The sequence below is a fragment of the Musa acuminata genome, chromosome BXJ1-6, assembly GCF_036884655.1.
Source record: "Musa acuminata AAA Group cultivar baxijiao chromosome BXJ1-6, Cavendish_Baxijiao_AAA, whole genome shotgun sequence".
In the NCBI taxonomy this organism is placed as follows: Eukaryota; Viridiplantae; Streptophyta; class Magnoliopsida; order Zingiberales; family Musaceae; genus Musa; species Musa acuminata.
Window position 1 is genome coordinate 43509317 of NC_088332.1, and position 21096 is coordinate 43530412.

Sequence of the window (21096 nt, forward strand, 5' to 3'; positions counted from 1 at the left end):
TCATAGCGGAGGTGGGGCAACGTTGTTAACGTGACAGTGGATCGGATTCGGGGCAAGTATTTTGTCAGTGAAAGAGAGTTCTGATGAATGTGTTTTTGTTGTGCATTGCATGCCTACTAGTGATGATGCGGGGAAAGCCCAGGTTGATGAGCAAGCTTTAAGACCAGGTGCATGCATCACCGCATGGCACGATGTTTGTGCTTTTAGGATGGAGCATTAGTTTGAGGAACAAAGGAGTATGTTTGGATGTTCATCCCACACACCGCATGGCAAAGAAACTGTACATTGAAAATTAGAAGGTCTCCAGTGGAGAGTCTCAATCATTGGATTAGTCTAGGATGGTTTAGAACTGACAGACTACGATGAATCAAGCGCTATACGATTGAATGTAATCTAACGTGCTAAATGTGCAATGTTCTCAACAATATCTAGCTCGCTAAGAAAATATGAGACAACTGAAAAAAATGCGTATAAAATCTCATTCAACTGCATGAAAAATTGAATATGAGAATTCAGCATGCAAATCTATAAATTGCAGTCCTACATCTTTTTTTTTTTTTTATTGAGTTACAACTGTAAGCCAATTAATCGAATGCAAAATTGTGATTACGGGATCCCTTGCTGCAGCTTAACCTTCGTTCATAACCACCAGGCTCGATGGATGCTTTGATATCCCACAGGCAAAACCACCACACCATGGAGTAGAATGCTTCAGTGTGGAATCTTTGTTGTAGCTGCAATAGCGGAAAGTAGATTGACCTTTATGGTGACGATGCAACTTCAATGGCGCTACCGAGGGGCCATGCTGCCTCAACAACCGCATCGGCATATTTGACCTTCTTTACCAGTGTAATATCGTGATCTGGATCTACATCTGCCATTACATGAAAGGATGAATCAATATCAGTCGTAGAACTAGCAGAATAACGACTCCTGGTACTACTTGATAAATTGCACGTACCAAACCCATCTACCAGCAAAGTGTACTGGTACACGAGATCCATGCACAAATAGGGAAGGTTATCATCTTGGACAAGAGGATATTTGGTCTTAGCTTCCTCAACACTCAATTGGCAAGCCAGCTTTGCAGCCTTCTTGAAATATGCAGGTTTAACCTTAGCAGTTGGCTTCTCGCTATCTACAAACCCAGCCTGACAATGATCCAGAATGAGCTTTCAGTGGCAATACCACGATGTGGAAACAATATAAATCTGCTGAAACACAAAAATAGACATCTGGGTCTCAAAGAAGTCACCATTCAGCAATATTACCTCGGCAGCTCTGTCAAAGAAAAAGGATGCCACAAATAGATGTTTCTGCCCATCTCCACCTCCGCCATTCCAGATGCCACCAAATGTACACTTCATGTGAGCGCATGCTGGTTCATCAACTTTGAGAGCCTTAATTGCATCATCCCTGCATTTGGAAAAGCTGGCACCAGATGGTGATGCTGATGCTTTGTATGCCTTGCCACCGTACTTGTATGACCCTTGATAGTAAAGGAATGAAAATGTTTAGAAGCAGCAATTACATCATATAAAGCTATTCGTGATATACATGACAGGCAGATTAAAAATTTTAACTTGAAAATATGACGCGGGAAAAAGAGGGCATAGACTATTGTTGAGACCTTTTTTTTTTTCTAAATGTCAAGATGAGATGCAAAGATATATGATTATGTGAAATCTCCTCAAGTGAAAGCTATTGGTGATACCAACCATCAGTGTATATAGGTAATCCATCATTATCAATGGTTTCTACAATGATACAATTTTCAACTGCCATGTAAAAGACCAGAGAAGAAACTCCATCACCAAATTAATTATATTAAATACGAGATTGATCTAACTGTATGAGTCGACTCTTTTATTCCAACATAGTTTTTCCAGTGGTTTTGGAATATTACACGAGTTTCAAAGACCAAAGAAATTCAACTTATTGACCATTTAGCCGGTCGTATAAGAGATACATATGGTTAAGCACAAAATTGGGCTTGATTCCAGTGTCTGGCTGAGTTCTTTACGTGAAACTTTGGTTTTGGTTTTAAGGTGAAATGCTAATAAACATCAAATGAGATCACACTGTCCAGACTTGTGAGCTTATATTGTCCTGTGTCATCTAATCACAATATACACTCTGGCAATCCAGCAGAATGCTGGAAGATACAATGAAGCACCCAATCCATTAGTTCTTCCTAAAGGATGACTCAAAATCACCCAAGGGGCCCAAAAATATCATGGCACAGAATGCTTTTTATGATTTACTGGTAAAAGAAACTTGTCCTGGGCATGCAATACAATTCCATTGACCTCAGATTGGCAACTGGTTTTCTCAGTGGAAAAAATAGAGAGCAAAGGAAGCAAGCAATATTATTAAAGAGACATGTAGTTGTCCAAGTTACATGTACTAAAAGATTCTGAAAATTAACATCTACTCTCTGATAATAAGTCCAGAGTAAAACAAAGAAGAAGCTATGGTAAAGATCTGGAGGGTTAATTGTGTGCATGAAGCATACCATCGTAGCCACCCAAAATGCAGTTGCTGCGATCCTCCGTGATCTTCAGAATCTCTGCACGAGCAGCCAATAGACCATAGTGCAAGTAACTACGAGGGAGACCACAAGTCAGTTTACAATCATTACCAATTGAATTCCAAATTAACAACAAAAAATGAGGATTTCAAAAGCAGAAAAGATGCCAAACCTGTGGACGTATAAGTAATATCTAGTTCCCTTCAGAAACAATTCCTGAACATATGAATCCTGTCCATCTGACACTTTCGGAGCATTTGCAGCATCTTTTTCCGAGATGGCATAAGCCATTTGAACAGATCCACCCCCCAAGTCAACTACTCCAACAGTCTTTGCATAAGACTTTCCAAGTTTTCCTAATAGATAGTTAATAGTGACCTACATGCACATGCCCCTTTGTTAGACTAGAAAAAAAAAAAAACAAATCAACTAAGAAAACTATCTTAGACAGAATTCATGGTCTCAAGGTGTAGAATGTGATTGGTAACAAGCTTGTAGGAATAGATAGATCTGGCATGCCATAATGTAAAATTATAAGAAAGTTGACACTAATGGAATGCGATAAAGTCAAACATCTAGCAGCTAAAATGTACGAACAACTTCATACTATATCTCAGATTTGATTAAGAAAAAACTTCTAGAGAACATGAAAGTGGTCAAATATTACATTGATGAGCTACTAGCTAACCAAGTAATTGTTTAAGCATTAATCTTCCAAAAGTAAGAAAATGGGAATCAGCTTGCACTTAGAGCTTATGCCCTTCCATACCTCAACAAATTGTAGCTTAAGGGTGCAGCTTAGGATTTCCAAAGATGAAGCTGAAAATCCTATATAACTTTTGGATTACAGAAAAGGGACATGGATGTCATTTAATATCGGTTTGGTCTGTTCACTATGTTCTCTTTTTTCAAGCATGTCAGATTCTATTACCATGTTGAATTATAACATTCTTTAGAGTCTCCTACCTATATGACACTAGATTTAATGACTCTACCATGCATTAAACTTGTAGTATCTTGAATGGGCTCATGTGGGGCAGTACATCATCCATTACCTTTCCAAGATCTAGTTCGTGACCAATTAAAAGTAGCTACTGTGTACATAAAATTCTCAAAGTAGTTTTCTTCACAGGAACCCTGTGAAATCCAATATTCAATTAACAAATAAATTGCTTAGCAAGCATGACACACCAATTTCACAAAAGTCTTTAACGGTAAGTCATCAAGTTCACCATTAAGCATAATAAGGCTCCGGAAGCCAACATAGAAAGTTGTATTCAAAGAGCTGATGCTTCTTGATCTCTCTGCTAAGTACAAAGTTATTTAAACTAAACTAATTGAAAGACAACTGGTGATAGTATGTTCTCATATAACATTCAATATATTATTAAAGTTCAAGTTGTATACCCATTGGAAAGCACCTTCCTGAGTTCCATCAAGGACAGTCACCCAATCTGGATTGAACTTCAGCGAGCTCTTGCGTTGAAGGAGATCTCTTACCTGTGTAAATGATCCCCCCCAAAAAATTTATATCACATCAGTGTTATGGTAAGAATTGTAAATGTGGAAATAAACCTCAACTTGATCAGGATATCATATTAGAAGTTTAGAACATCTTTCCAAATAAGCATTAACATTATTAAGGAATATGGAAGGATTTCTACCGCTTGCAAAATTTTTTCAGATGTTTCAGCTCCCAAAGCTCGCAGACCTGCAGTAGCCTGCATAAGCATCACACTTAGACAATGAGGCTCAGCACATGCAATGTTACATAAAACAAGTTTGCGTATGCCTAGGGACAGCCACCAGTCCAAAGTAGTATAGTTTACCCCAACTCTGACAGGTGTTTTCTGTCGCAATTCCACTGGAACAACACTTTCAGCTTTCTCCAACAGAGGAACAAGAGAATTTGCAGCCTCCTGAGGATCATTAGCATAGAAGCTCAAGCCTGGTTTTTTCTGCATGCAAAAGAAGATACAGGTAACCAAGAAAGTTGCAGATTGGATGTTTTAGCACACTTGAAATTCATTTTTATTAGATAGATGATTAATATGTCAAGGTGCCTGGTTATAGGGTACACAATTAGATGAAGATGATTCTGAATATTATCACAAATGGTGAAACAAGCTATTGTTTAGGAATCCATCAAATGCATGCTTCTTGTTTAAAATTAACAGAATTCTGGAATATCATTCAGTTACCCCATTAGGTAATCAACAACTAAGCATACGATGTTTTATCTGACATCCCTGGTGTCTACTTGTTGTATCTCAGTATTTTAGCTTAATTTAGAAGATCACTCCAACATACAACTGGATGCTTATAGTTATGCACCACTGGCAAGTAATCAAGTCTGTCCAACCATTAGGAAGTTCCAATTAGGTATAATATATAGAATCTTCATGCCTGTCAGCATTGTTCCAAGTGACAAACTAGTGACTAGACATTACAGCACACAACCTGTACTGTCTTCACCTGAAAAGGTAACAAGAGACAATAGAACATCCCAGCGACCTATATTCCATGAGTGCTGATTCATGTCATGACCTAAGATGATTCAAGGCAGTCAAGGCACCGAAAGCAAAATGAAGCACATAACAGGGGTGAGACTTGATGCTGTGCTTTTGAATGTGCTTGCCACTTGAGTCTTTTGGGTCTTGAGTTGTGGCTGAATTGCGACAGTCATATACAATTATGTCAAATATAATGGCAGCACCCCTCCCAATTTAATAATCTCGCTTAAACTCTATGGTCAATATTTACTTCAATAACTTCTTTTCTATTGTATCACAGATCCAGGACACATGGAACTTGTATGTGGTGACTTTTTGTCTGTCAATTTCAATTATGGTTGCATATTGCCAATATTTTGTGCTTCATATGTTCAGTCTCTAGACTCTAAGTTTCATTTTATAATTCTTAGTGTATAATTTAGCTCTAAATCTCCATCTTAAAGCTTACCTCTGCTCAACCATAATTATGTCATCAATAAAATACATATACCACAAATTCATCTTGAATGCTCTTTATTACTTTTCCACTATGGGTGCAAAGGTTTAGAACTTAAAGTTGATTCCTCAAATATCCCTATGATGATAAGGAACTTCTAGTTTCATATGTATTGCAATACAAAAGTAGCTAATTCAACATATATTCCCTTAATTAGATCACTACATCTACTGAAGCTCCATTTCTTTTCTAAAATCTATCACATTGTATCTATTTAGAATGTTCCCCTTTAATTCAATAAAAACCGTGAACATGCTTTTTATTTTTCTCTATAAATCGAAACAACAAAGTCCATCACATATTCATTAGTTGTAGAATAAATTTCCAGCTTATTGTATTCCTCTTATTACTTATATATGTAATCAATGTTGAGCAAGTATCAAACGTTAAAATAATGAACCTTTGGATCTATCCGATTTAACTGGATATCAATTGAGAAACAACCAGATAATAATAAAACATATCCAGTACTAAAAACGCAAAGCCACTGATGAAATTACAGTAAGTTCAAGAAATATCAACAGTTGTACGCTCACCTGTATAAAGAGCTCCAACTCCATCCCTATGTGGAGAAGATCCAAGTTCTCATCAAAGCAGTAGACGTGAACCCTGCTCCCCGAACTCCCCGCGTCAAAGATAACAGCATAACTCTTAGATCTCGGCTCGCCGCCGCCGGGCATCGCCTTCCTTCCGGCGATGGAGATCGTCGCCGGAGATCGGGGCATAAGGAAGAGGACGAAGGAAATGAGGAGGAGGGGGACAGCGACGACGAGGATGACGCCGCGGAAGCGCTGGATCTTGTCCGGGAAGGACTCCTGGCGCGCCCGTTTCATCTTGGCTTCGAGCTCGGCCGGGGCGCGGCTGAGCTCCGGGGCGGACGGCGACCGATAACGGATCAGGCCGTTGGACGACGACGACGGTGTCGGCGTCGGTGGCTTCAACGGCGTCTCTTGCGACGGATCCAGCTTACTTGTAGAGAATTGAGTTCGAGATCGAGAGAAGGGTTCGAAGGCGACAGAACGCAGTGCGATCTCCCCCAAGACCTTCCTCTCTCTCGATCCTCTCTCCCTCCTCGATCGCAAGAGGGGAAATTAGAGGCGAAGGGAAACAGCCGGTAACTGTATATAAAATGACAATCCTACAGATACACTAGGAACGTGTACGGAATCACGTGACGAAAAATCGACCAGCAGCCGTTCTGCCGAAGCCTCATGCGGTGTTTCGTTTTAAATGGTGGGTAACAAACCGGGTACTTTCCCAGATGAGGCTTTCAATTTAAGTTGTCGTTCTGTGCTTAGCTGTCACGGGAGTGGTTCCGTCGGTTACCGAAGTTAACCCTCACGGGTGACGTCGTGAGGGGCAGGCCGCAAGTGGGACCCACAGTGTGCTCGAAGCAGGAGGTTTACGGTGTGGGGCCCGGGGTTTTGTTCCAGTGGGTCGGTGGTTGTTTTGGTGCGGTTTGTGAAGAGGGTTTGCTCGAGTGATCCAACGTTTGCAGACCCGTTTTTGGGCAAATTTGGAAGGCGTCGACTTGGAAACTGATGCTGCCAAATCGGAGAAGTTGATGTGGATATTTGGGTCTGCAACGGCAGTTAGGCAGTGAGGAAAGGAGGAACGATCTCGGTCTCGTGCCTGCCTAATTGGCTCGCAAAAAGACGGAACAACTCGTCGATCATCTTGTTACTTTTATGCAACCGCTTCATCCATCTGGTCCTGAGATGGTTACCTGTAGGATTCGGGTTTGGATCTCGGGTGGATCCGACCCGATTATTCCGTTGCCAGGCTTCATTCGATTTAATTCGTGTGTTAAGCCCTTACCAATGGCGTCCCGCTCCAAGTCGCTTCATCGCATCTCGCCCACCGTCATCGCTCGGAAACCTCAAGAAACCGACCGCCGAGGAATCTCGTCGCCGGCACGGTGATTCCCACCATCTCGTCCGCACTATCAGACGGAGCTCTTCCCTTCGTTGGGCCTTCCTAGGAGCTCGCCGTTCTTGGACGCGGCGGACCGTGAAATCTCCGGAAACCTCAAGAAAACCATCGCCGACGAATCGCGTCGAGTTCACGGGGATCCCACCATCTTGCCGGCGATATCATGCGGAGCCCTCCCCTTCGCCGGACTTTCATAGGAGCTCGCCGTTGTTGGATGCGGCGGAACGTGAAATCTCCGGAAACCTCAAGAAAACCATTGCCGAGGAATGGCGTCGGCGTCACGGCGGATCCCACCATATCACTGGCACTATCCGGTGGAGCCCTTCTTTTCGTCGGACTTTCTTAGTAGCTCGCCGTTCTTGGACGCGGCGGACCGTGAAATCTCCGGAATCCTCTGCGTCGGAGTACGGCGGATCACACCATATCACTGGCACTATCCGGCGGAGCCCTCCTTTTCGTCGGACTTTCTTAGGAGCTCGCCGTTCTTGGACGCGGCGTTCCGTGAAATCTTCGGAAACCGCAAGAAAATCACCGCAGAGGGATCGCATCGCCGTCAAGGTGGATCCCACCATCTCGTCGGCGATATCAGAGGGAGCCCTTCTCTTCCGGACATTCTTAGGAGCTCGAGTTTCTTGGATCCGGCGGATCGTGAATTATCCTGAAACGTCAGGAACCCACCGCCAAGGAATCGCGGTGGCAGATCCCACCATCTCGCCGGCGATATCAGACGGAGCCATCCCGCCGCCAAGGAATTGCGTCGCCGTCACCGCGGATCCATCATTTCACCGGTGCTATCATCTTGAGCCGATCCGTACGGGTTTCTAGCCCATGGTCGGATGTGGATGTTGAAACGCTTCTTGAAGTGCACAGATGGGGATCCGGTGAACAGGGCATTGGGCTCAATGTTAGATTGCAATCGCTGATATGTTGAAGGCAATGATGAGAAATTTGATTTCGCTGAATCCGAAAACGTAAGTGACATTCTAACAATCTTTAGGTCATCTTGGAGTTTGTTTGGTTCTCAACACAATCTGTGCCATGAGTGATGTTATTTGTGTATTTTACGCAGTGATCCGTCGCCTAGTTTTCCTGTGGAAGGCCTTTGTGTTCAGATGGATCTGACTTAGTTGGCTGGCATGAGATGCATAGATACCAGAAGGTCTACCCTATGGAGAGTTGTCATAACAAGGTGAATTTATCATTTGTTTCTAAATTTCTCATCTTCATTTATGCTTGATTTCGATTTAATTTGCTACAATGGTACTTCGTTATCACAAATGCATTGATACTCATTGAGATCCGGTTCTTCGGGAGCCCCTACTTTATTTATGTATATTATGTTATAGCGGGGTCTATGAGGAACTGGTAAACTATGTGATAGACTGTAGGATTTTGCAGTCTATTTTGGTGGGCTTACACATTTCCTGTTCCTTGTATCTTTGTTTCATAGACTGATGTGCATAGCTTCGAATACATGTCAATTTTGTTTGAAGTTATATAAATTACAGTGAAAGGCATGAGGGTGAATGGTAAGGATGTTCGCTTGTGAACTATCCTCCTCTTATTTTGCATTGGTGGATCCTTATGCATTGTGATCAACTCTTTTTGCTATGTCAGGCACCCTTGTTGGAGACAATATCATTTTGAGTGCAGGTCTTTCTTTGCATGCATGGTCTTAGGACCTGGGTTCTTACGAGGTCTATTGGGAAGGAGTTGAACTTTACAATGTTTTATGTTGAGCATGTGGCGTCAGCTTGATACTGATCTAGAAATCCAGATTTTCATGTGAAACTGATGTCAATTGTCAGGCATTACCTCACAGCTATAGGCTAGTTGCTTTTAGCAAGAAAAAAAGCTTTTTATGTTTTGCTATACTTATTAATTGAATTTTTTAAGCTACCTTATGCATTTTAATTTCTTGTACATTAGCAAAGCCACATATTTCTATAACTGATTAAACTATGTTTTTTTCTAAAATAATTTTATCATAGAAACAAAATCATAATGGGGAATCTGAAACTTTACTCCAATATTCATTTGTATAGGATGTTGTCCGTTTAGTAAAATATATGCCATTTTTATGTTTATTTGCTTTTATCCAACATATGGCACACTCTTTGTTCTATCATTTTAGAGGTAATAAGATATCTGCTGTCTTTTGGAAACAAAATTATTGTTATGGTGTCCTGCATTTACTCAAACCCTAAAGTATTGAAGATCGAGTTTCTTAGTCGGCCTAGCTTTGGGAGGCGAAGGGTTTTAAAGGACATTGATAAGATACAAATCCTTTGGAACTCCATTTAATACGTGTTGCTACATTGTGATTCTGTTCAGTTTAGAAAACATGGTGTCACTTGCCTTACTAAAAGGGCTACAATACATACATACATACACACACACACACACAAACACACACACACACACACACACACACACACATTATGTGTGTGTGTGTGTGTCCAGGTGTGTGTGTGTGTGTGTGTCCGGTGTCCGGTGATAAAGATTGGGCTCAACAAGGATGGGTCAAGTTTGGGTTCAACAAGGATGGGTCTTGTGGGAAGGGGCAGTGTTGGTCTATCAAAATAGTCTCAGTTTAGTGTTAGCTGGATTCATTGGTCTATCAAAATAGTTTCAAAATAGTCTCAGTTTAGTGTTTTGAGGACTGAGCTGGATTCATTAGTCCATGCCAATGCTGATTAACATCGGTATAAAGTGTTATCATCATTATAACATTGATCTTCACCTCGGATGCCATTGTCGAACTAGCAATGAGCGTTTTTCCAGTTTGCATTGCCTCAAAGTTTTTTCTTGTTACCCCAAAAAAATGGTCCCTATAATTTATTTCTGTTTGATGCATTTTGTATTTTATGCAAATTTTCCGATTGTGTGGTGAGGTTATCCTATTTCTGCTACTTCAGAGCAACTAATGTCTGCCTTTTTCTTTTCTTATGAATTTTTATTGCTGAATTGTAATATGGTTACCAATCTCTCTCTTGCTTTTCTTTACCACTATATGCAAGTTTCAGTATCCATATCTTGGCTTCTTTTTTTTTTCCATTGAACCAGATCATAAGCTAGAAAAAGATCTGCTGAAGCAGTAGTTTCTTTTCATAAATTGATAGTAGCTGTTGAAACTACTGTTCCCATCATTTAATGAATTTTTTGGTTTGGTACTTTAGCTTACACATTATGCTACTCCATTTCCTTTTTGCCTGTCATTGACTCCCGTAATTATAATTATTTACATTTCATCAAAGGATTTTACTATCTTCGGAACAATTATAATCTGCTTTGTGCATGGATTTTTTCATTATCTACTGACCGACTCAAATTAGAAGAGCATGCAAACAATTATAACCAGTTTTTGTCTAAGTTCCTTAGATTGATCCTATTTACAGTCAAGGGGCACCATTGGGTACAGAAATGAGTTTCAAAATGTAAGTTGCATTATTGCTAATAGCCTGACTGTTGTTGAGGAGCATTGATTATTTGCCAAAATAGGCCCTTGAACATAAATTCTGTCTGTTGTCGAGGAGCCATTTGATGCAGAGAATTGGGATGAGCCATCTGATACAAAGATTCAGGATGCAAAATATGGCACACTGTTGCATAACAGTTATATGGGTACTGAATTATATCATTGTTAGGTAGCTTCAAAAGTATGCTGTAGCACTCTTTGTCGGCTGGATCCTTTTTTTTTTTTTTTTTTCGGGCACCACTTGTGTGTATCAGATCCTGCTTGGCAGAAAGATCTAGTCACTGAGCACCAAAATGGTAATGGGCACACAAGGTGCCAACCTAGCGACAGTTCGAACCTTCAACCTTTGAGAATGAGATCCAAAGACACACTTAACTGGTTGAATGTGTTTGTCAACTGGATCTTGATGCAGGGTTGTTGAAGATAAAATCAACAGTCTCTACTCTTTAGTATTAATTATGATAGCTAAGGTAAAAGACACGTTTTGGATTGAGAATTTGCAACCAAGTGTTGATTGTAAATGATGGGACTATTGAACTACATGTTTGGGCGTTGTTGAGGTTGTTTTTCTTAAGTTCTTCTTTAACCCTTTGATAATGGAGCTTGGCAGTCTTTAGTAACAGTGTCAGATGGGCCAAGACAATGATGATATTAATGGACTAGTCCTTTGGTTTTGTAAGCCTAGTGTTTGCCAATTGAAAGTGTCGAACCTCGTAAAACAATAAAAGCTGGGTATGAGATTAATAGGATATAGATAAGCTGTAACTTTAAGTAGCCGCAATTAATAGGAGCTAAAACATTTCTCTTAGTTGGAAGAGAATTAGGAGACAAAAGATGACTCATGAACAAAATGTGGAACGTCACAAAGAAACTAAATTTTATTGTAAGTAATCAGTGGAGAGTAGGACACACAGCCGCTTGGAAACTGATTGGACTGCCTTCGGGGAAAATAATTTTATCCCATTGCTGTCCATTTCTTGTCACTGCCAAAAAACACTTATGGCTTTGGGTTCTCTGTTGGCTTTGAATCCATTATTCAGTCCCTTAAATCATTGGAAGAAATGTCTTTTATATGTCTCCGGTAGTTTGTTACCCCATTCACATGACGGTGTCCTCGTCCTTGCCTTCATGACTTTCTTCTCTTCTCCTAATCTTGTAAAGCTCCCTGCCTTCATTTCCCTTCTTCTTCACCTAATGGATTGGTAAAGGTAGGGATGGCCCTGCAACCGTAGGGATGTGAGCAGTACTATAAAGCAGTAATCTCTTCTACTCAACTGTTCACGAGTGTGGTATAATAGATAGGATTTTTTTAAAAAATTAATAGATAGGATTTTGATTCCTACCAATAAGCAGGTGTCTGGAAGCATATATCACTCATGTCATGGCACATCTCCTTAGAAATTATGATCAAAGAGGGCATCTTTGTAAGGCCTCGAAAACATTAACCTACAACTTATAAGTGGGATTACAAGGGTTTTTGCTTTTTTGGAACCTTAGTTTCATTGTTTACTAATGGAGGAGATTTAGGACATTAGATATAGTCAGTGCAGCTTTTTGTACAGGGATGATTACCTTAAAAATGAGGAGGCACACTAACAAATAGGCGGATGGAATCATAAGCTGAAAAGCTAATAAAGTGGGAATTATGTATACGGAAAAAGCAAATCACAATATTAGCTAGCACTAACCACCATAGGCTGGCCAATCTTTGTTAGAGATTTAATTAAGCTGCAAAAGCTGGGAATATGAGCACTTTTTGATAGTCATATCAAAGGTGAACCATAGTAAGACACGGCGGCCCCACAGACCAATGGGCATCATATTTGTATTGACTTTGGCCGTTTATGATCTGATGATTCTGTTCTGATTTAATTGTCCAGTTACAGAGAGAACTCTAATGGACAATAAACCAATTGGAGCCACCAGAAGATGGATACAAGTTGTTTGCACAAAAGCAGTGTTTTCAAGTAGCAGAGCTTTGTAGGTTTCTTCAACCCATCCACCCCCTCCCTCCCTGCAGGAGAAAGGTGAACAAGAGATAAGGGAGAAAATCAATACCTATTTTCACCGTAAAGTTGGGGTGTGATTTAGAATCTAGCTGATGCCTAAATGAGGAGGTAAGTTTGGCTCCCTTCCCCTCCTAGAAAGCACTTTTCTCACCTTGATGTTGTGCTCTGGCCCCTAAAAGATGTTTTGATGGATGGTAACCTGTTCAAGGAATCAACAAGAGAATTATTACACGTGTGTTTGATTTATTGAACTTCAGACTCCTTGCTTAGGTTACTTTTGAGTTTCTAATGAACGATTACGTCACCCAAAAGAATCACTACCCATCTTCTTGAAGATCATTTAGCTCAATTGAAAAGTTTCTTTCGGTTGCTTGCTTGATGATTACACTGTTTTGAAGTAATTGTCCAACATATAAATGTTGCAGAGAAAGATGATAGACTCATTTATATGAGAGGACTAGGAGACGATCCAGAAAGGTGAGTAGAGTAATGGGGTTGGCCTTAGAAAATTTGTTTGGTTTTCAATATTAAAATGACTGAAGGGTTTAGTTCCATCAATTGTTTTGTTTGGCCGTGGGTTTTAAGAATATTTACGTTGGGTGTACGTAGTCTCTTCGATATCATTTTATTTTAAGAAAGTGGGCCTTTTCTTTAGTGTTTGGACAAATGACATGTTATATATACTCTGTGCCGTGTGCGTCTCTTGGCATTTGTAAATCACTTATAAATGCTAGATCGGGCATAGTGCAGCTTCTCTTCGCGTTCACTTCTATGATTGCTCCAATTACTTATGAGTGTGGTAGAGTTGTTGTGAAGGACAGACACTGACATTGTCGCATGGAGCTAAATCGGTGGAGAGTCTTTGGTGGGGTTTGGGAGATACAGTTTAATCATAACATCCCTAGTATATCTATATATCCACTGCTTGTCGATAAATTATGATAGGATATGAATTATGAAATTCCCACTAGGAAAAGAACTTCTCATGCACATCAGGACTGGGAATAGGGAGTCCTTTTGGAGGACCTGGAAAACTTTTTTTTAAATCTTTTTTCTTTCATTAGAGTTTGATTCGAGAAAAGTGAGGGATTGAAAAAGGCAGCCACAGTGATACTAGATAGTAAAAAGTGATGCCAGATGCCAGTCATGTCAGTTCTTTATTTTCTTCGAGTCCTGACCAAGACATTGTCCGTGCCACTAAAAAATGACCGCTACCATTAGCTGTGAGCCCACCCACCAGGACAGACAGCTGCTTGGCCCCCCAGAAGGTAGATAGATACACAGGGGTGACAATAATTACTGAAAGCAAGATAGCTTCTTATGACGATTTTGGAGTTCACTAATTATAAGTAGGCTGCTGCTCCACTGTTTCCCTTTAGTTCTGTGACAAATTTACACTGAAGGCACACTCTGGAACACCATCTGTTGGTGTTATTTAGCAGTGCAAGCACAAATCCTTGTAGTCCTCTTTTACCAGTCAGTAGCTTTTCTTCGTTGGCCCTATTCCACCGCCCCATGTTGTCATGCGCTGGCAAGCAGCAATAGGGGGTGACCAACCACCTAAAAGGGGATCGAGGATTGTACTTGTTCATCATCAATTTCATTTTCTTTTGAACTTGAAAAGAAAATGAAACCTTCCGTCCATATTTCTTTTGGATCGAAGACATCCATATTTCCTATCTTTCAACCTTCCGTCCTTCAAGCCTTCTCTTGCAACAGTTAATTGATACGTGCCCCCACTTAACTGACATGTGAGAATTAGATGAAGAATATAACTTTTGAACGCTGTAAGTAATATCCTATGAAATCAATTTTTTTTTTCTTGGTGGTGAACTGGAATTTTTTTTACTCATTATTGTTTCTCTCTCTCTCTCTCTCCTCTTCGTTATTATTATTTTCTAATTTTACTAATTCACTTTTATATCATTCTTTAGAGAGAGGATCGATGAGTGGCTCTGGTGTGACGAGGACATATGGGCTTTACAAAAGGATTGCTCTCGACTGCTTCCAGAAAGAAAACCACAACCACAGCAATAATAGCAACATCTGGTCTTCAAAAGTTGGCCGACTTTTCACTCTCTCGACATTGCAACAGTTGCGGTTGGCCCCAAGCAATAGCATTTCCTCGTCACATTTGTGAAGATTACTACATCGACGCCGCCTTGTGTTTCCATGTCTCTCTCTATATAAACCCGGGAGAGGAGTCGCAGATTCTACCACGAGCTGTTTGTTACTAGGAGCAGATAAGCTCGTGATGTTGGAAGCATTATCTCCAAGGTCTCACGTAAAAGACACGAGGTATTCCGGTCTGACGATTCCATCACTAGCCATAGTCCTGATCAGACAGCTTTGTCTCTCTGCTCGGTTCACAGAGTGCCAGTTATTGTTTTCGACAGGGATAAATGCATTGTCATTGCTGCTGTTCCTGAAACACTGGGTCTGCTGCACTGGGCCATTTACCACGCTGCACCTATGTCCACAGCCTGCAGGCGCAATAACTACAGACAAGGTACGATGGTACCTGCAAGTTGCCACGGTGCCGTCTGATGATGGGCTACAAGTGATGCATGAGAGTTCAGTCCCAGCGAGCTTTCATCACTTTTTGACAGAAGGGAGATCTCGGTAGGTCACAAGTCGTGTATAGCCAGCCTTAGATCGGAAACATACATCTTTTTCTTGGAAACGTATAGTGCATGCATGCTTCTTTCATCCCACTCCAATCATATAGGTTGGATGCTTGACAGGCTAAACACAACTTGGGATACAGGTCGTACTAACAAAATTACCAAACTGGGGCGATCCGGTGGCGCGCACTCAACTTGCTAGCCGTGGGGGGGTCACGAGGAGAAAGCTTATTTTGCGGAACAGTGATTGCAGCCTTGGATTCCAGCGGTTTGGTCTGAAACGGGAACAGCTCAGTGATCTGCTTCGGTCTCCTGAAGATGACTCACCTCGTTGCTCGCTCCCCATACGCCACGATATTTTCCCTGGTATCTCTCTCTCTCTCTCGCGTTATACTTTTAAAGATTGCCAGAGGCTTGACAACTCACACGTGCCGAAGCCATGGGCACGTGAGAGTGCACACGGGATAAATAGATGGCGTCCGTGTGGGTTGGGGGATCTTTGGGGTAGGTGACCAGGCTGACACGTCCCTTGTGTCGGCCCCCGCCGGCCCCACATGCACGAACATGGATCCAGTAGTAGGGATCTGTGAAGTCCAAGTCTCACCCTGCTTCAGAAATACATGACGGGCTAAAAGGAGAGATCGAACCACAGCGTAGACAGGCTCTGCGTGGGTTTATCATAGTCGAATGCTGGTGAATGAGCTGGAGTATATTCTTCATCATCATCATCATCATCATCATCATCATCATAACAAGGCAGCTGTGGCTTGGGAGTTCCTCATCTGCTTGTCTTAAAAAACTGATTAGGAAACAAGTATCATGTTATCGGGGTGCGTGAGCTCCTGCTGCGGAATATCTATATGAAAAAACACCATATGGTCGTCTCAGTGAAAGTTGGCGGAAAATGACAACCAAAGACCAGCCATAAAGCAGGTGGAGGGGGAGTGACCGGTGTGGAACACCATATGATGATGGCCGTATAGCAGGTGGAAGACGGCCGTAAAGCAGTTGAGGAGCGATGAGAGAGAGAAGAAGAAGAAGAAGAAATAGGACTCATCCATGCTCTCACCACCATTCTCCTCTGTGACAAAAGCATGGGAGAGAAGTGTGGCGAGGGGAGAATCGAGGACCAATCGTTAAACGGTGCCAAGCGATGCTAGGCGGTGTCATACGTTGCAGAGAGTGGCGTTGCAGCCGAAGAGGGGCTCGGCAGGATGAAAAAGGCTGTTCTCGTCTTCTGCCGGGAGCTTAAGTCCATTTAGAGCTTAAGTCCATTTAGAAAAAGAGGGTTCAAACCTCTTAAAAGAGTAGGTGGCCGAGTAGTACTAATTTCGAAGAGGGTGGCGCGGGGCTCTCCTTTTGCGTTTGCACTTCATTTCTTTCTGGTTTCGTTTAATGGCAGCTCCACCGAGTTAGCATCGGCTTTTAAATGTGCGCCCGCCCCACCCTCTCTCTTTTTCTAACTGGTACTTGTTTCTTTGCAGTGGTGTGTTGCTGCTATAAGCGGAGAAGCCAAGGGGTGGCATTACTCCAATCGATAAGTTCAATCATGGACGCCAACGAGGCGACGAGGATGGTGTTCTCCAAGATACAGAATCTGGACCCGGAGAACGCCCCCAGGATTATGGGCCTTCTCTTGCTGCAGGATGACGCCGAGAAGGAGGTCATTCGCTTGGCCTTCGGCCACGAAGCCCTCCTCCACGCCGTGGTGGTGAAGGCCAAGGAGGAGCTTGGCCTCGCTCCGCCACCCTCTGCCGGCGGCTCCGCAGCTCCCCCCTACCTCCTCCGTCTGAACTCCGCCAAGCGCCTGCTCGCCGTCTCCTCCCCTTCCTCGGGGGCCCCGAACTCTGTGTTCTCCCGCTCCGGCAGCAGTCTCGGTGACATTGGTTTGGATGGATCGTTGGAGCAACTCCAGAACTCCGACGAGCTCATTAGCCCCAGCAATTTCAGCTCGTCCCCATTCCATGGCAGCGGCGGCGACCACGTTCCGGACCAGTTATCCTTCCTCGGCGGCCCCGCCGCGGCCCCTAATTCCAGGTCATCGAAGCCCAGCAGCGGTGGTGACGTGATCCACCCGGACGTCGGGTTCTGGAGCCCGCGAGGGAACGGTGACGGTTCGCTCTTCCCTTATGGGTTGGGATGGGGACTCGACGGCTACCAGCATCAGCGGAGCTGCTCCGCCGATGACGACCTCTTCCTCGGTGCCGCCCCCACACTGGAGTTCGGTTGGGATCCGTGCCTCTACTTCGCGAGAGGCTACTGCAAAAACGGGACAGCGTGTCGGTTCCTCCACGGGCTACCGGAGGAGGCCGCGGCGACCGCTGTCACCGGCGCCAAGTTGGATGCGGTGATGCAGCAGCGCCAGGAGCTTCTAATGAGATCAAAAAGCCAGAGGATGGGCGGCGCTTCGCATCTCATGGCCGCCGGGTTCCCAGACTCGCCGACGGGTTCGGTGCGGACTTCTCCGTCATCCACCTCGAGCAAATTCCTGAGCTTCTTGCTTCAGCAGCAACAAAACGAGAGCCAAAGGTACCATCTTTCGTCCATCACGATGCTTGGAACCTCCTCCAATGTAGTGAAGCATGTATCTCAAATTGCCACAGGGCGGCAGCTGCGGCGGCGCTGATGCTGGGCGGGGACGAGGCAAATAAGTTGATGGGCGGATCAAGAATAGAAAGAAGCGATTTGCTGGGAAATCATGGTTCCAGGCAGATCTACTTGACCTTCCCCGCTGACAGCACGTTTCGGGAAGAGGACGTGTCCAACTACTTCCGGTAGGAGTTCACACTTATGGCACCGCCCTACTTTCCCCGCTTAAAGAATCTTTGATATCTGGCTAATGATTCTTGGTAGCATCTACGGGCCAGTGCAAGACGTGAGGATCCCCTACCAGCAGAAGAGGATGTTCGGCTTCGTGACCTTCGTCTACCCGGAGACCGTGAGGCTGATCTTGGCTAAGGGAAACCCACACTTCGTCTGCGATTCCCGGGTTCTCGTCAAGCCATATAAGGAGAAGGCAAAACTCGTCCCCGACAAGTACAACAGGCATTCCTCCGCCTCATGCCCTTGACCAGAAGATCCTTTTTCTTTTCTGACTTCGTGTGTGCGCCAATGATCTCTTTTGCCCTCCACCACTGACTACAGGAAGCAGCAGCAGCAGCAGCAGGAGGCTGAGAGGTGTACGACTTCTGCAGCCCTGGATGCTAGAGAAGCCTATGACCTTCACCAGCTTGGTTAGATCCTTGTTGCCATCTTCTGCTCTTTTGTCCTCCGTCTTCATCATTCAGTTGGCAGGTGCAAAGATGTTGTACAGCAGCACCAGCGCGGAGCTGCTGTGGAGAAGAAAGCTAGAAGAGCAGCAGCAAGCAGCGGAGCTGCAGCGGGCCATTGAGCTACAGGGGAGGCGATTCATGGGCCTCCAAATCCTTGACCTCAACAACCAAAGCTTCCCCACCTCAGCCACATCATCCTCCATCGACTCCCTCATCATCACCTCCGCTCAACCAATCAGTAATCTGGACAGAAGCAGTAGTCGGGTAGCGTCGCCAACCGAGGGTAAGCCATGATCGTTTACTTAGGTGTTTGGTCGAGCCTTCCGGCTGATTTTAACTTGACTGGTCGTGTAGCTGAGAGCCTCAGCATTGCAGAACCTGAAGAGAAGGTTAATAGCTCCCCTGGATCTTTACTCCAGCAGCAGCACGAATCTGCCGATGAAGATGGTGACTCCCGTGGGAGGTAATTCGACAAACATAGGATTCGAATGTGCCGTCTGTTCATATAATTTTGCACATAACGTGCTCATGACATGGCTGCAGGGCGGATCCTAACTTGCCCGACAGCCCATTTGCTTCACCCACCAAATCTTCCTCCATGCTCGACTCGTTCTCCACCGGCGAAGACATGACTACTTGCTGCATCGCAAACAATGGCAGCAGCGGCAACAACAGCTTCGTCACTTGACGTCCCCACCTCCGGTTCATACTTCTTCCAAACGCCGAGGTAAAAAAGCACCCCACCCGTCACTGAAAAAAGAAGCTTAGGGGACATAATGAGCCAAGTGTAAGCCTCATTGCCCGCCCCTTTTTTTTTTTTGGTCACTTTCAAACTTTTGCCATGCCTCTTTTTTTGGTTTTTGAAACAGCAAAAGCATAGTGATACGCAGGGCAGGGTGAAGTGGATTCCATGGATGGCCCGAAAGTCTATGGTTTCTTCCTTCTTTTCTTCTTATAGTTTTCCAGTGTAAGCTTTACAGGAAAATCTTCCCTTGCCATCGCTGATTTCGCCTGTACCCCGGTTGCCATGACATCGTGTCAGTAAGGAATGCGTACCATGGGAATGCAGCTGGAACAATGGGGACTACGGCTCAATATAACTGGAAGTTCAATGTCATGCAGGTCCATTTCCACCAACATCAACACCAATATATCTGCAGATGTTGAAGCTATCGTTACGTCAAGACAGAAAGCCGGAACTGGTTTTGTCATGCAGGTCCATTTCCACCAACATCAACACCAATGTCATGTTTTGATATAGATTACTTTTCTGAATAACCTATAGATTACTTTTCTCCTTGTGGTGACGTTTGTTAGTCACCAGTACTAGTTTTACAAACTGATGGCAACTGAAATGTGAAACTAAAGGTCTTATCGAACTTTGGGTATATATATATACTTCCAGGACAAAGGAAGCAGAGGAACTGCCACAACACTTTTGTACCAAGTTGGTTTCTTATATTTCTCACTATTGATGCAACAACAAAAAAACAAAACACTCGACCATTGCTGTTATCATATCACCAGAAAAAGTAATGCAGATAGGTGCAGATCATGTTGGTACTGAATTGTGCAGATCATGTTGAGACAAAAAAAGAATATAGTAAATGTATAGAAAAAAAAAGATCAGAGAGATTGTGCACCATTATTAAGCAAAAGAAAAAGCAGAACGAAATGAATTGCAATAATCATCATTAGCATTTTGGTACTACATGCAGGAAAAATAGATCAGGAATGATATGCAAAAGAATTGGAGACAGACCAAACAATTCTTCAATTCAGACCAAACGGTGTATAACTCCAAAAAATTTCCAGCAGTACACACAACTAGAATAACATTTCAAGTGGCATATATCCAAAACATTCAGATAGGATTGGAGACAGAAGGTAATAGCATAACTTAATTAAGCGCAAAATCCACCTAAAACAACAAACTGTAAGATCCCAGCTATTTGGCTTGAGTCCCTCTTTCCACCATTTCTTCCCAAACCAGAGTTTATTTTTTACCCTTTACAATAGTGGTTAGATAAGATATGCACAAGCATGCAGTTTTGTAAGGGGTGCATACACAGTACACAAAATAAGCAGCAAAGTTTAAAAACTGTGCCAATGTAATTGTCAGGCTGACTACAACCATACTATTCTATAACCTGTAATAGGAATTAACCACCCCCATAGTAAGAAAAAGACATGCAGTTTAATTTGCTTAATCTGATACACCATATTAGAACAGTCCACACAA

General features: G+C 43.1%; 2 protein-coding genes across 9 annotated transcripts; one reads left to right on the forward strand and one right to left on the reverse strand.

Moving 5' to 3' along the window:
- Nucleotides 1-456: 456 nt before the first annotated feature.
- Nucleotides 457-6658, reverse strand: LOC135677182 (probable apyrase 2). The gene is made up of 9 exons (XM_065189200.1): nucleotides 6076-6658; nucleotides 4360-4488; nucleotides 4195-4251; nucleotides 3938-4030; nucleotides 2703-2908; nucleotides 2516-2604; nucleotides 1272-1489; nucleotides 962-1151; nucleotides 457-874 (listed from the first exon to the last, which is right to left on the reverse strand). The coding sequence occupies exons 1-9, from the start codon at nucleotides 6370-6372 to the stop codon at nucleotides 762-764; spliced, it is 1392 nt and encodes a 463-aa protein (XP_065045272.1). The 5' UTR covers nucleotides 6373-6658; the 3' UTR covers nucleotides 457-761.
- Nucleotides 6659-7381: 723 nt separating this feature from the next.
- Nucleotides 7382-20287, forward strand: LOC108953181 (zinc finger CCCH domain-containing protein 53-like). 8 transcript variants are annotated; one of them, XM_065189199.1, is made up of 12 exons: nucleotides 7382-8442; nucleotides 8541-8660; nucleotides 14893-15256; nucleotides 15355-15580; nucleotides 15726-15948; nucleotides 17067-18111; nucleotides 18186-18356; nucleotides 18436-18627; nucleotides 18727-18815; nucleotides 18877-19137; nucleotides 19209-19317; nucleotides 19398-20287. In XM_065189199.1, the coding sequence occupies exons 6-12, from the start codon at nucleotides 17132-17134 to the stop codon at nucleotides 19540-19542; spliced, it is 1947 nt and encodes a 648-aa protein (XP_065045271.1). In that variant the 5' UTR covers nucleotides 7382-8442; nucleotides 8541-8660; nucleotides 14893-15256; nucleotides 15355-15580; nucleotides 15726-15948; nucleotides 17067-17131; the 3' UTR covers nucleotides 19543-20287. The 8 variants fall into 8 exon arrangements, 7 of the variants coding, with proteins under 7 accessions (XP_065045271.1, XP_065045266.1, XP_065045267.1 ...); XR_010514573.1 differs by lacking the exons at nucleotides 7382-8442; nucleotides 8541-8660; nucleotides 14893-15256; nucleotides 15355-15580; nucleotides 15726-15948 and having other exon boundaries at nucleotides 16530-18111; nucleotides 19398-19641; nucleotides 19724-20287; XM_065189194.1 differs by lacking the exons at nucleotides 7382-8442; nucleotides 8541-8660; nucleotides 14893-15256; nucleotides 15355-15580; nucleotides 15726-15948 and having other exon boundaries at nucleotides 16530-18111; nucleotides 19398-19581; nucleotides 19724-20287.
- The last annotated feature ends 809 nt before the right edge of the window (nucleotides 20288-21096 follow it).

Coding starts and splice junctions, on each gene's coding strand:
- LOC135677182 (XM_065189200.1), bottom strand. CDS start 6,372: ATGAAACGGGCGCGCCAGGAGTCCTTCCCGGACAAGATCCAGCGCTTC. Junction 2,909..3,937: donor AGGAAGGTGCTTTCCAATGG/GTATACAACTTG, acceptor ATGTGCATGTAG/GTCACTATTAACTATCTATT. Junction 875..961: donor TTTGCTGGTAGATGGGTTTG/GTACGTGCAATT, acceptor ATGTAATGGCAG/ATGTAGATCCAGATCACGAT.
- LOC108953181 (XM_065189193.1), top strand. CDS start 17,012: ATGTGCGCCCGCCCCACCCTCTCTCTTTTTCTAACTGGTACTTGTTTC. Junction 19,138..19,208: donor GGTAGCGTCGCCAACCGAGG/GTAAGCCATGAT, acceptor CTGGTCGTGTAG/CTGAGAGCCTCAGCATTGCA. Junction 19,318..19,397: donor GATGGTGACTCCCGTGGGAG/GTAATTCGACAA, acceptor ACATGGCTGCAG/GGCGGATCCTAACTTGCCCG.